This window comes from Podarcis bocagei (assembly GCF_964188305.1).
Source record: "Podarcis bocagei genome assembly, chromosome: 11".
Taxonomy (NCBI): domain Eukaryota; kingdom Metazoa; phylum Chordata; class Lepidosauria; order Squamata; family Lacertidae; genus Podarcis; species Podarcis bocagei.
In genome coordinates, this window is record NC_138136.1 from 62,586,403 (window position 1) to 62,601,578 (window position 15,176).

Below are 15,176 nucleotides of genomic sequence, written 5' to 3' on the forward strand. Positions count from 1 at the left end.
GGGAGCAATTTAAAATGCCAGATGATCATATTATCCTAAATCACATACCCATTATACAGGACAAAATAAAATAAATTCCTTCCAGTAACACCTTAGAGACCAACTAAGTTTGTTATTGGTATGAGCTTTCGTGTGCACGCACACTTCTTCAGATACGGGGTTTGACACCTGGTCAACATAGATGGGCTCTTTGCACCCTCAAGTCTGCCGAAAGACTTGATATTGATTCACTGGAAAGATAATATTTCTATCTATACCTGAAGGAGCGTCTCCACCCCCATCATTCAGCCCAGACACGGAGGTCCAGCAGTGAGGGTCTTCTAGCGGTTCCCTCCCTGTGAGAAGTGAAGTTACAGGGAACCGGGCAGAGGGCCTTCTGGGTAGTGGCACTTGCCCTGTGGAACACCCTCCCATCAGATGTCAAGAAAATAAACAACTATCCGACTTTTAGAAGACATCTGAAGGCAGCCCTGTTTAGGGAAGTTTTTAATGTTTGATGTTTTATCGTGTTTTAATATTCTGTTGGGAGCTGCTCAGAGTGGCTGGGGAGACACAGCCAAATGGACGGGGTATAAACAAATTATTACTATTATTATTATTATTATTATTATTACTACTACTACTACTACTATCCTTTGATCAATGGATAGAAGATACGGCAACTCTTATAACATACAAAGAGACTGCTTTTGGACACAGATTGTGTATGGATAAATATGATGACAGTACAAGTGCATTTATAAAAACTATAGTGACGTGTTAATAATTGTATGCTCGATGGATGATAACCTTACTTATATACCTATACATTGTGTTGTATTCATTTTTGTTTTGGGTTCCCCCCCCCCCATTTCTTTTATTTCTCCACTGAAAACCTTTCCATAAAATATAAATATTGAGATTCAAAAGGCGTCGCAGGCTGAAAAGCAGGTGGGAGTGGCAGCTTCTAGCAGGGAAAGTGAATGGACAACCTCAGAGGGTTGTTGCGGGGATACAAAGGGATGAGGGGATAACCATGCAAGGCACCTTGACCTCCTTGGAAGGAAGGTGGAATAAAGCTGTAATAATAAACAACCCCCATCGCCTCTGCCCTAACCAGGAATTCCAAGTACCCCAAAGCTCACACTCTTACCAGTGAGGAAACTCCATCCTTTGAAAGGCTGATTCCAGATGTACTGAGGTCTGTGGCAGCTGGAAGGAAGACAGACACGTGGGGGGAAAGATCATGCAATTACTCAGAGATTGTGAAACAATAAAGACTATCGTCTCCTATCGTATTATTATTCTGCCAAATGGGTGGCTTGGTTTGTGATCGAGGGAGGAAAGGTAGGGAGCCCCACAAACCAGCTCAGATCGAAGCACCTCCCACCTCAGAGCCAAAGCGCACTGGGCTTACCTAAGAACTGAAGGCTGTTCCTCAACACCTGGTATCCACTCATCACTTTGTTGATCTTGTGCTTCTCCAAGAGATACGCCACCAGCATAGAAGCCATGAAGCCATTGAAGCACCCAAGGCCCTGGGGGAGGGGAGGGAAGAAATGGACAATACACAAAAGTTGGCACAAGGTGCTCTTCTGCTGCAGATTCCCAAATCCTCCAGCCACCCAGTGCTAGAAAGCTAGGAGCTAAATGGCACTCTGAACCTAGGTTATGGGTGCAAGAACAGAATGTCTAGGCATGCTTTTTTACAACGAGAATACAAATCTGAAATTGAATGAACCGCAGCTAAAATATTGTGTTCATTTTTCACATGGTCTAGTCCTTCCCCTGAAGACTGCAAAAACCAAAGCCACGCTCCCCCTGCCTGCCCCCCTAATATTCTTAAGAGGATCTCTTTTCCAGTCTTCAGAGCGTGGCTGGAAGTGGGGAGGCAGAAAACGGTCCTCCTTTCATTCCAGCAGTGGCAGTTTTAATCTGAAATCTTAGGCGCAGTAATGCAACAGAGTAACCGAGGAGGGGGGGGGACTTTTGCTCCATTGCTTTTCACCTCCACTGATTGAGAGGCGCGCCCCAGAATTCGGCCTCCAGGTGCCCCGCACCCCTTGCACCCCGCTGGGTGAAGACGGTCCTGTTTAGGAATGTAGCCTGCAGCTGCTCGAGACATTTTTAGCATTTTTAGCATAGTGCAAAGGGATCACAACATTTAGCAGATTTTGCATACCTGGTGTCCTCCAGAATTCTTGGAACTACAACTCCCACGGGCCTTAGCCAGCACCACCATTGTAACCTCAAATATTTGATTGCAACCCCAAATATTTATTTATTGAATTTGTATACCGCCCTATACCTGTAGATCTCAGGGCAGTTGACAACGCGGTCTTGTCACAACAGCCAGGCTGCTCAAGGGTGAGGAAGCAAGGAGGCCCTGGTCTCCCCCCATTGTGCCCGGGCCCAGTTACCTGGTGAAGCCCACGTTGGCGCAGCCACACTTTGAGGAGAGACACCCCGTCTCGCATGCCTTGGAAGTCATGGGCTGCCTCCGAGAGGAAGAGCAGGCTGGACTCCAAGACCAGGTCCCACAAAATGGAGTTGTTGTAGTGTGGCGTCGGTGGCTCCGAGGCTCCTAGGAAAGGCAGAACAGGAGATCACCACCGGTCCATGTCGAACAAATATGGCAGACGCCGTTAGCTGCGGCCTTCTTGTCTGGCATAAAACCACCCAGAGCCCAACAACAGAAACACAACATCCAAGTCTAAAATGGAGACACTCTGGCTAACTTTCTGTGTAGCTTAGAAGGGGGGTTATTAGGCAGGAATACACAAGTTCATCAAAGGTTTATACAGTGGTGCCCCGCAAGACGAATGCCTCGCAAGACGAAAAACCCGCTAGACGAAAGGGTTTTCCATTTTTCGATGCGCTTTGCAAGACGAATTTCCCTATGAGCTTGCTTCGCAAAACAAAAAAGTCTTGAGAGTCTTGCGATTTTTTTCGCTCCCCCCCCCCTTTTTCTAAGCGGCTAATCCGCTAATAGCCTTTTAGCCGCTAAGCCTTTAATAGCCGCTAAACCTCTAATAGGGTTGCTTCACAAGACGAAAAAACCGCAAGACGAAGAGACTCGCGGAACTGATTAATTTCGTCTTGCAAGGCACCACTGTATATTAATTCATAAACTTTATTGCGCTAGCCAAAGGCCATGGCATCGTTCACAGGGGGAACAAAAGGAAAACAGCAATAACCAGAAAAACATTTTTAAAAATTTCCTTTTAACGAGGGGGCTGGTGCCATGCTACTTTTGTTGCAATGGGCTGCAAGTTTTTAATCTATCATATCTATCCATAGTTAATTCTATTAATGTTTAATTGTTTGGTTTTTTTGGTGATTGCTTTTTCTCCTACGTTTTTAGCTGTTCCTATTTGTCTTCTTCTTTGGCGATCACTCGTAGCCAAGTAAGATTGAAAAAAGGTTCAATTACGACCACTGGGTGGTGACCCCACTGGGCGCAGTAATCCAGTCAGGGAAAAAGGGAGGCAGAGTATGTTTAAGGCACCTTTTCTAGCCCCTCCCCCTTTTCAGGATGAGCTGAGTGGATCCTAAAAAGGGCTGCTCAGTCATGGATACAGCTGCCGAGCTCCTCAACTGCCTCGTTCCTCGAGTCAGAACGACTGAATCTGTATCTACCGCCCATGTGCCGGTTCATGACTAGGGGCTTCCAGATTTCACGATCCTGCCCCCCTTACCATTTGCCGATCGCCATGGGACTTTGGGGGCTTGGGATGGGCTTCTGGAAGATTCCTGTGCGTTAATTTGTTTTAAGTGTGTAGATCAGTAATAATAATAATAATTTAATTTTTTTACCCCACCCATCTGGCTGGGTTTCCCCAGCCACTCTGGGCAGCTTCCAACAAAGATGAAAAATACATTAAAATTTCACACATTAAAAACCGCCCTGAACAGGGCTGCCTTCAGATGTCTTCTAAATGTCAGGTGGTTGTTTATCTCTTTGACATCTGATGGGAGGGTGTTCCACAGGGCGGGTGCCACTACCGAGAAGGCCCTCTGCCTGGTTCCTTGTAGCTTTGCTTCTCGCAATGAGGGAACCGCCAGAAGACTCTCGGCGCTGGACCTCAGTGCCCAGGCAGAACGATGGGGGTGGAGACACTCCTTCAGGTATTCTGGACCAAGGCTGTTTAGGGCCAGCACCAACACTTTGAATTGTGCTCGGAAACGTTACACACAGTGTAAGTCTCCTTGAGTCCCCATCAGCGGGAAAAGGCGGTGTATAAATAAGTATAGAATAATAATAATACCAGCGACAGGGGAGCGCTTCTCCGTGAACCAAGCCGTGCGGACGTTGTTCTTGCTGGGGTGCAGGCGACTGGTCTTGAAGACGCCCTGGGCAGGGCAGGCGTAGAGGCGGACAGTCACCAACTTCATGTCTTTCCCTGGGGAAACCCCACGAAGCAGGGTGAACAAAAGGCAAGCCAGGAGAATCGATAAGGAGAAGGCACCCAGGCCAAGACTTTTAAGAACATCTCCCTCCATTGGTGGACTGGACGTCTCCCCTCCTGCTACACTGCTAACTTCATCATTGGTTAAAAGGTAAAGGGACCCCTGACTATTAGGTCCAGTCGTGGCAGACGCTGGGGTTACGGCACTCATCTCGCTTTATTGGCCGAGGGAGCCAGCTTCCAGCTTCCAGGTCACGTTGCTAGCATGACTAAGCCTCTCCTGGCGAACCAGAGCAGCGCACAGAAGCGCCGTTTACCTTCCCGCAGGAGCGGTACCTATTTATCTACTTGCACTTTGATGTGCTTTCGAACTGCTAGGTTGGCAGGAGCAGGAACCCAGCAACGGGAGCTCACCCCGTCATTGCGGGGATTCAAACCGCCAACCTTCTGATCGGCAAGCCCTAGGCTCTGTGGCTTAGACCTAAAGGTAAAGGGACCCCTGACCTGTTAGGTCCAGTCATGGCCGACTCTGGGGTTGCAGCGCTCATCTCGCTTTACTGGCCGAGGGAGCTGGTGTACAGCTTCCGGGTCATGTGGCCAGAAGGACTGAGCTGCTTCTGACAAACCAGAGCAGCGCACAGAAACGCCGTTTACCTTCCCGCCGGAGCGGTACCTATTTATCTACTTGCACTTTGACATGCTTTCGAACTGCTAGGTTGGCAGGAGCAGAGACCGAGCAACGGGAGCTCACCCCGTCGCAGGGATTCGAACTGCCAACCTTCTGATCGGCAAGCCCAAGGCTCAGTGGTTTAACCCACAGCGCCACCCGTGTCCCCATCATTGGTTAGCTTTGTGGTTTTATTTCATGATTCCATTATAATCTTGCACTTGTGTAATGTTTTCTGAATTTACGCCTGACCATTCAGATATGGGCAAGCTATGCAAGTAACAGAGACAGTGTGGGGTAGTGGTTGGAGCATCAAACTAGGACCTATGAGACCTGGGTTTGAATCCCTGCTCGGCCATGATGCTCACTGCCTCTCAGCCTAGCCTGCCCAGCAGGGTTGTTGGGAGGATTCAAGGAGGAGGGGGAGAACCCTGTATACCACCTTGAGTTTCTTTGGAGGAAAAGGTGAGCTATAAATGCAACTAAACAAACAAATAAACAAACCAGAATTAACGAATAATAACCTGCCCCAGTCTTGCAGCACTCACTCACACTAACCCACTTTAAGATGCAGCCTCGTGCAATCGAAAACTGCAGCTGCCTCTTAGATTGCAGCATCACACTCCTGCTCAGCCCACCAGAAGAGAGCCAGTGTGGTGTAGTGGTTAAGAGCGGTAGTCTCGTAATCTGGTGAACTGGGTTCGCGTCTCCGCTCATCCACATGCAGCTGCTGGGTGACCTTGGGCCAGTCACACTTCTCTGAAGTCTCTCAGCCTCACTCACCTCACAGAGTGTTTGTTGTGGGGGAGGAAGGGAAAGGAGATTGTTAGCCGCTTTGAGACTCCTTAAAGGTAGTGAAAGGCGGGATATCAAATCCAAACTCTTCTTCTTCTTCTTCTTCAGAACCCATCACTTATTTTTCTGCCCAAACCTGGTGCTCTGTTACAGGGAGACCAAGAAAAAGGAAAGGGGTCTGGATCAAGGAGCAGGCGGAAAGCCACCCTCACCTTGCGGCTGCAGGAGCACGACCGGCTTCAGGTGGTTGCCGTTGACGTAGGCAAACTTCACGGCCCCAAAGAGCTTCTTCTTGGCCAGGTGCTGAGCCAAGCAAGCCAGGTAGAGAGCCCTCTTGCGGTGGTAGCGCTGGTTTAGGTGGTCCTTGTCCTGGAAGATCTCCTTGCAGCAAATAAATAAATAAATATTTTTTTATTTATACCCCGCCCTTCCCAGTTTAAAAACCGGGCTCAGGGCAGCTAGCAGCAAAATAAAACATTGATTAAAATGTGACTTAAAAACAGCATAAAGTACAACATAAAATGCAGCATCAATATCAATAAAATTCTAAACTTCAAGGGTCATTTGAGGGGAGGGGGGGAACCCAGTCAGTAGACATCAAATGATCACCAGGGCTAACTGGCCAAGTTGGGCCAGCAAGAGGGATTGCCCCATAAAATATATACCCTTACAAAAACGTTTTTTTTGAAACTCGCCTTCAACAGAAATTATTATTAAAAAATTGTCCAGTAGCACCTTAGAGACCAACTAAGTTTGTTCCGGGTATAAGCTTTTGGTATCTGAAGAAGTGTGCATGCACACAAAAGCTTATACAGTGGTGCCCCGCAAGACGAATGCCTCGCAAGACGGAAAACTCGCTAGACGAAAGAGTTTTCCGTTTTGGAGGTGCTTCGCAAAACGAATCTCCTATGGGCTTGCTTCGCAAGACAAGAATGTCTTGCGAGTTCCTGCGGGTTTTTTTTCCTTCCCCCCCTTTTTCTAAGCCGCTAAGCCGCTTATCAGCTGATCCGATCAGCCGCTAAAAGCCGCTAATAGCGCTAATCTGCTAATCCTTCAATGGGCTTGCTTCGCAAGACAAAAAAACCGCTAGACGAAGAGAATCACAGAACGGATTCTTTTCGTCTTGCGAGGCACCACTGTACCCAGAACAAACTTAGTTAGTCGCTAAGGTGCTACTTGACAATTTTTTTATTTATTTCGACTGCATCAGACCAACATGGCTACCTACCTGAATCTAGAAATTATTATGCCATTGTTGGCGTGCACCACACACACACACACACAAACCACAAAACCTATTGCAAATTTAGGCCCTGTGGAATGAAGACGATGCTGAAGCTAAGCAGCTCGTGGTCTGCTTCTCACTTGTGCCAGTGCCACTAACCTTGGGCATCGTCACTGCCACATCCACATTGACCTCGGGCTTGATGCAGGTGCCCAGCAGGTAACTCCCCACCACTTTCACCTCGGCGGGGGGAAGGAAGCGAAAGTGGCCCTTGACGCAGAAGGGAATCTGCTGGAGAGGGACCTTCACTCCACTGGGGAGCCAGGACTGATTGGTGATCTAGGAGGAGACAGGGTAGAAGAAAAAGGTTAAAGCACATCCTGAGTACAGGATGGGACCCGCCAGTGAAAAAGGATCTCAGTGAACAGAGCTAGGAAAAGCCTCTCTTTTTGGCAGCCAGGATCTTAATTGCAAGAAATTGGAAAAGTGACAAAATACCTACGATAAATGAGTAGCAGGTCCAAATGATAGAATATCTACAGATGGCCATGGTGACAGGGAGAATTAGATGTTGTCCAAAACAGAAAGTACAGAAAGAATGTAAAATCTTTAAGGAGTATTTGGAAAAGCGTTACAATAACAAATATCTCCTGGCAGAAATAGAGGGATTCTTGTACAACAACAAATACCGGTATGTTTTTTGATATCTGATGTAAACAAATAAAGAAATACAATAACTTGGAACTGTGAAAAAATTGTAGAAACAATAATACAATGAGTCTTATCGGAAGCAAAATAAATGTGTTTGTTTTCTTTTGTTTTCTTTTTCCTTTTTTCCCTCCCCCCCCCCTTCTTCCTCTTCACTTTTTTTGTGTGCCTCCTTTCTTGGTCTTTCTCTTTTTGATATGTTAAGAAGGAGATAAAGAGATAAAAGTGTAATATGAAAACTCCAGCAAGTTAAAAGTGATGTTGTGTAATTTTTCTAGTACTATTTATATAATGTTAAAATTGGTTAATTGTAATGAATTGATGTAGCAACTACTTGTGGTTTTTTCCTTTGTTACTGTTGAATTCTAAATAAAGTATTATTCTTTTTTTTAAAAAAAAAAAGGAAAAGCCTCTTTTTGCCAGAGACCCTTGAGAAGAAGACACTAACAGTTATGATGTACAATGCTGGGACTAGGGTCCATTTCAGTGGCCACATTTGAACACCATGATAAAATATGGTTTGCTGTGAAGGAAATGAGTCTGCTGCCTCAGGCACACATGTACGTTTAAGCTCTCCTTCTCCACTGGGGTAGCAGCAAGGAGATTAGAAGCTCCTACTTCTGAGGAGCTACAGTTCCATGTTACATCCATACCCTAAACCGCGGCTAATCTTAAGTATGATGTGTTGAAAGAACCCAGCTTCATGATCCGTGCTCTGAAGTTAGCTTGTTTCAAACAAACCACAGCTAGGATTCATCACAGTTTGTTGGGTTTAAACAAAACTGCTAGGATTGCAGCAAGTGTTTACAGCTCAAGCACAAAGGCCACCATCCTAAATGCACTTATTAGGGAGCGAGCCCCATGAAACATAAGGGGGCTTACTTCCGAGTGAACATGCATAAGATTGGGTTGTAAAACTACATGCATCTTGGACATACGTCTCTCTGCGGGGTCTCTGGGACTGTGCTCAGCAAGGCATTGATTTCGCGGAGGAAGGAGTCGATTTTCTGCTTCCTCTTCTCCTTGAGAGTCACCTCTTTTAAAAGCTCCTCAATCTGCACAGGGGAGAAAGGAGAGACGCCACTCGCCACATTAGCACTTAAAAAAAATACAACTTCATTGCTATTACTAACAACCTAAAAGTGAGATGATGATGATGATGATGATGATGATGATAACAACAACAACAATTTATTATTTATACCCCACCCATCTGGCTGGGTTTCCCACCGGGCATTACATAATACAATATATAAAATAAACAATAACTAATGGTGAGACAAGATGGAATGAAAGAACACCTTAAGAAGAAATGAAAAGGATGTACAGTAGAACCTCTACTTATGTCCCGCTCTACTTTGGCCCGTTACAAGTCGCAACCACAGCAAACGCAGAAGTAAACTGGGTTTGCCGCGATTTGCACACGCGCTGAAGCAACTGTCGCCGTCTGCACATGCGCAGAAGCAGGCTGCCGCTGAATGCGTCTGCGCACAACGGCACTTCTACCAGCAACCCGTTTCGCCACAAGGACGGGCCTCTGGAACAGATTGTGGTCGTGAGTAGAGGTTCAACTGTAAAACAGAACAGCAGAAAGAAAGCTTCCCAGGAGAGGACTAGAAGCCGGGCATTTACGCAAAATAGGGCAGGAAGCTCAGTAAGACAGCGTAGTTGGAGAACCGAGGGAGAAAGAGGAGTCTGGAAAGTGACTGGAGCCAGTGCTAGGCAATAATAATAATATAATAATAATTTATTATTTATACCCCGCCCATCTGGCTGGGCTTCCCCGGCCACTCTGGGCGGCTTCCAAAAGAATATTAAAATACTGTGATACATCAAACATTAAAAGCTTCCCTAAACAGGGCTGCCTTCAGATGTCTTCTAAAAGTCTGGTAGTTGTTGTTCTCTTTGACATCTGGTGGGAGGGCGTTCCACAGGGAGGGCGCCACTACCGAGAAGGCCCTCTGCCTGGTTCCCTGCAACTTGGCTTCTCGCAGTGAGGGAACCGCCAGAAGGCCCTCGGTGCTGGACCTCAGTGTCCGGGTAGAACGATGGAGGTGGAGACGCTCCTTCAGATATACTGGACCGAGGCCATTTAGGGCTTTAAAGGTCAACACCAACACTTTGAATTGTGCTCGGAAACGTACTGGGAGCCAATGTAGGTCTTTCAAGACCAGTGTTATATGGTCTCGGTAAGATCTTAGAAGCACTGAGGAGGAGAAAGTTAATGATTCTTTGAACACACAGAAAGAATTGGAAAGCCCATAGACTGAAGCAAAATTCTGGGTGCTATGCAGGTGCTTGGAAGTACAAATAATGAAGGGCTTTGTCTTAGTTACAGGAACCCTTCTCCCACAACACCTGCCCACAAAAGGACTAACCCTGCTAAGTTAGCCTGACCTGCAAGCGCAGAAGGTTGGAGTGAAACAGGCTCTCTGTTTCCTTCAGGCGTGTCAGCTCCTCGTTGGTGGGCGGCTTGTATAGTTCAGCCTTGCAAAGCTTCACCGGTTGCAGGACGCCCTCAGCAGCAAGAGACCTTTTCTTCCCTCGTGGTCTCCCTTCCTTAGCAAGAGCCTCCCCATCTTCTCTCTCAGAGTCTCCCACACCTGCTTCTCTCTCTGCATCTTCAGACATCTGCAGAGAGGCCAAAGGAAAACAGATCAGCCTTGAAAGTAATCCCACAGTCATTTTATTTTTTTGGTACAAGCCTGCTCAGAAGTTCATTCGAATAAGCAGGACCTTATTGAATTGTATTGTTTTCATGAATCAACTTGTCAGAATACTTCCAACTCCCCAACGGATGGGTAAAGAGAAGAGAATGGGTCTGGGGACACCTACTACTATAGCCATTACTCAAGATAAGTGCAATCAGTCCCTGGATAAGAATGTGGAGTGAAGATCTTCCTTATGGGCAGGGCCGGATTTAGGTTTGGCGAGGCCCTCAGCTCCTGAAGGTAATGGGGCCCTTTATATGTCCAGCTGCCCTTTGTCAACAACAAATTGTTGCTGTCTTTTGTGTTGAAGATATGCTATATGATAATTTATGGACCTAACAGGTAGCTAAAGCCATTTGCACATAACAAAATACGTATTTCATCAAAGTAATTAATATAGAAATGAGCAAACGAGTGATATTTTAGCAAGCAGGCTAGCAGGCGGGGGCCCATTACTTACATCACAGGAGCCTACACAACACAAAAACACTGTTGCTGTATGTAGGTTTTATTTTATTTGTTTTTATCTTATATTCTGGAAACATACATCCAGGTTTTTTTCCCTTTAATTTTTTGGGGGGGGCCCCAAGAGAGTGGGTCTCAAACTATAGCTTATACAGTGGTACCTCGGGTTAAGTACTTAATTCGTTCTGGAGGTCCATTCTTAACCTGAAACTGTTCTTAACTTGAAGCACTACTTTAGCTAATGGGGCCTCCCGCTTCTGCCGCGCCACTGGAGCACAATTTCTGTTCTCATCCTGAAGCAAAGTTTTTAACCCGAGGTACTATTTCTGGGTTAGCGGAGTCTGTAACCTGAAGTGTCTGTAACCTGAAGCGTATGTAACCCGAGGTACCACTGTACGTAAATCCGGCACTGCTTATGGGACTACTTTCACACTCTCTACAACGAAAAAGTTACATTGAACCCCAAATGCTATATAACTGGGCATTTTTGTAATATTTTTGTTCATCTTGTCTGTTGTTGTTTCAGCTTTCTGTAAACCCCTTAGAGAAATGTTTTAATATGTTGTTGTTGTTTAATCGCTTAGTCGTGTTCGACTCTTCGTGACCCCATGGACCAGAGCACGCCATGTTTTAATATAATAAGCAATATAAAAACTAAATCAGCATCATTTTTTTCTCCTCTCTCTCTTTAATGCCATCCAAGTAAACCAGGGACAGGTTATCTTATTTTTTTATCCGACTTCTTCACTTAGATTGCTGTCTAAGTTCCGTTATTCAGTTACTTAATTTATTTTATTGATCAGTTTTGCAAGCCGCCCTTCACGCGGAGATCACAGGGCGGCTCACAACACAAAATGTTATTGCTTCCCATTCTACAGCTTTAGGATCTCCCTCAGGATCACGCGCAACCCCCCATTACACGGCACCCACCTTCTGCGTGGTCCCTCCTGCATTCCACGTGGGTGGAACTAAGCAAAGCCACGCGGAATCCGGAGCAGCCTCCGCTCACTTCCGGGTGGCTCCTGATTGGACGAAACAGCCCAAACGCAGGCGGGGAAAAAAGAAAAAAGAAACCCCATCCAATTGGAACAAAGCGAACCGCGAGGCCACGCCCACGGTCGACGCGCACGCGCCTAGCGCCTTCCGAACAGCGGTCTCTATCGACGCGGAACGGAGAGATAAGAAAAGATGAAGAGGAGCCCATCTCGCTGATTGCGGGGGGAATTCCGGGTACGCATAGGAGATCCTTCCCCACCGCAAAGAACAGAAATCAGTAGCAAAAAATCTGCTTTTAGTATTGCTGTGATTGGGTCGCACGAGGCATCGGCAGGGTCTGCCCAGGCTCAGAAGACCCTAAAAGGAGCGGTTATTGCTGTTGCTATTATTATTGTTAAAAATAATCTTAATCTTAAAAAGCAGAGACATCACCTTGCCAACAAAGGTCCGCATAGTTAAAGCTATTTTTTCCCCAGTAGTGATGTATGGAAGTGAGAGCTGGACCGTAAAGAAGGCTGATCGCCGAAGAATTGATGCTTTTGGATTCTGGTGCTGGAGGAGACTCTTGAGAGTCCCATGGACTGCAAGAAGATCCAACTTCTCCATTCTGAAGGAAATCAGCCCTGAGTGGTCACTGGAAGGACAGATCCTGAAGCTGAGGCTCCAAGACTTTGGCCACCTCATGAGACGAAAAGATTCCCTGGAAAAGACCCTGATGTTGGGAAAGATGGAGGGCACAAGGAGAAGGGGACTGTTAAATAGTGGGTAGACATAGCAGACGACGCAGCGATTTCTCCAAAGCAGCTCTTTATTTGTAAGCTGGAACAGAACTGAACAGCCAACAGCTCAGCCGGCCTGCTTTTATAGGCAGCCGGCTGTCAACATTGTAGCAACAACAACCCAGGTTTTCCCACCTAAAGTAACTGACGTGGACCTGAGTGAAAACTATATACACAATACTCCTGGTGGCCAGGGTGAAAACTTCAATACATAACACCCCTCCCCGCTGAGATAAGGCATTAGTTACAATCATAGTGGTTCCATTACATACAGCAATACCCTTCTTGGTTTCAGTAAGGCACATAAGCATATTAATTGACCCTATTCACCATACAGCTTTACATGTGCAGTTTGTCCAGTGAACATAGTCTTTTAAATACGCTGGGCGCTTGGAAACCCTGCTGGATCGCCGAGGGCCAGTACCAGAGTCCAGGTGGCCTTGCGGATTTCCTGGGCGGAGAGTTCAGCAGCTTCCGAGGCCACGGTCTCCTCAATGGCTTTCTGCAGCGTGAGGTCTGGCTTGGCGAGGAGATGCCATTGCAGACAGATGTCCCGGACCCCACAGACAATTTGATCCATCAGGGCATCGTCTAAGTCTCAGAACTCACAGTGCATTGAAGCCTGTCAGAGGGCGGCAGTGTAGTTGTTAATTGACTCCCCCTCTGTCTGGTTCTGGTGGTAGAACGCATGGCGGGCAGCAATCTTGGGCAGCTTTGGCGCGTAGTGGTTGCGGAGCTTCTCTTGAATCGTGTCCCATGGCTCTGCCTGGACTGCTAGAGGCGCAACCAATGCTCGGGCCGTCTCAAACACCTCAGGCCCACAGAGGCTGAGGAATAGGCCCCGCTTCCGTTCCTTTGATACTGCTGTCAGCTCGTTGGCTTGGAGGTAGCAGTCGAACCGAGCGAGGTAGGAGTCCCAAGATTCAGAGGCTGGGGCAAATGGCAGTAGAGGCACGATTGAAGCCATGGTTCCGATGCCGATGTGGGTAGACATAGCAGACGACCCAGCAATTTCTCCAAAGCAGCTCTTTATTTGTAAGCTGGAAGAGAACTGAACAGCAAACAGCTCAGCCGGCCTGCTTTTATAGGCAGCTGGCTGTCAACATTGTAGCAACAACAAGCCAGGGTTTCCCGGCTAAAGTAACTGACGTGGACCTGAGTGAAAACTATATACATGATACTCCTGGTGGCCAGGGTGAGAACTTCAATACATAACAGGGACAGAGGATGAGATGGCTGGACAATGTTCTCAAAGCTACCAGCATGAGTTTGACCAAACTGCAGGAGGCAGTGGAAGACAGGAGTGCCTGGCATGCTCTGGTCCATGGGGTTACGAAGAGGCGGACATGACTAAACGACTAAACAACAACAACAATTATTATTGTTGTTGTTGTTTTCTTAATTATTATTATTATTGTTATTACAATTATTATTTGTAAGCTTTGCAGTGTGCAACCCAAAAACGCACCACCTGAAGTGTCTGTAATCCGAGGTATGTCTATACTAGGAACCTGACGGGAACGAGGTAACCTCTCCAGCCGGGAAGGATGGAGGACTAGAAACATGGGGCAATCTTAAAGTGGATTGTGGGTAGAAGGTAGGAGGCACCTTGTGGCTGGCATCTGTCTCAAAAGACAAAGGAGTGCGCCTCCAGGCGGGATGGAGTCAAACTGCTGTGCTAGCAGCACCAAAGGGAACTCCCTGAGGTGCAAGTCTGGGCAGTGTGCATGGAGGTCCTGATCTGCCCAGACCACAAGATCCTCCTCTCCTTTGTGAACCAAAGGAGAGCAGACCAAGATGTTTGGCATCAGAGCAGTGACTACATTATTACATGAGCAAGGTTCCAGAGAATTTTCATTTATATACATTCATTCGAAATAAGATGGGTTCATGAAGCATTCTATATCCACCCACCACGCTGATGAAGAATTCTATGAAACAGTAGTCAATATCCGGAATTACTGTTCAGTGTTGGACATCATTGTTGAATACACAAAGCTTTACAGAGCTTTTACAAAGTTTGGTACCTTGCTTCATTTAAAGATTTTCAGAGACTTTGAGACAAAAGATTTCATTTTGAACTTGTTATGATTTGAAGGATTTCTATAAAGATTGTCTATTATGTATGTATATGGTCATCGTGTTGCCTAGACATTGTTGGCTGCAGGAGTTGCCAGAAGGAGGCGCACAAGGTGCCATCCCACTGTCTTGGGGACTCCATTCTGGATTTGCATAGGGTTTACTTCTTAGCCTTTTCTTCTCCCAAAGCTATCCCACAAGGCAGCAGAGATTTAGGATAAAAGTTTTCCTTCTGCTAGAAGTTTACCTCCTTCCCAGGTTTACAAGCCCCATCTGCCCCTTAGTTCCCTCTACAGCACATTATGAATCCGCCATTTTTGACCGTTGGACAAGTCCGTTGGAGCCTGTCTTCTCATGCAGGGG

At 46.6% G+C, this 15,176-nt stretch overlaps 1 protein-coding gene across 1 annotated transcript in view; it reads right to left on the minus strand.

Annotated features, from left to right (window-relative positions):
* The window catches only part of NOL6 (nucleolar protein 6), a 67,428-nt gene extending 55,427 nt beyond the window's left edge, over positions 1-12,001 (minus strand). Inside the window, exons 1-9 of the mRNA XM_081213297.1 lie at positions 11,890-12,001; positions 10,181-10,414; positions 8,722-8,838; positions 7,235-7,414; positions 6,063-6,231; positions 4,248-4,382; positions 2,400-2,563; positions 1,397-1,517; positions 1,133-1,191 (exon numbers count right to left, since the gene is read on the minus strand). Of these exons, the coding sequence (XP_081069423.1) occupies positions 1,133-1,191; positions 1,397-1,517; positions 2,400-2,563; positions 4,248-4,382; positions 6,063-6,231; positions 7,235-7,414; positions 8,722-8,838; positions 10,181-10,414 (1,179 nt within the window). The 5' untranslated portion in view covers positions 11,890-12,001. The remainder of the gene's footprint in view (positions 1-1,132; positions 1,192-1,396; positions 1,518-2,399; positions 2,564-4,247; positions 4,383-6,062; positions 6,232-7,234; positions 7,415-8,721; positions 8,839-10,180; positions 10,415-11,889) is intronic.
* Positions 12,002-15,176: the final 3,175 nt, after the last annotated feature.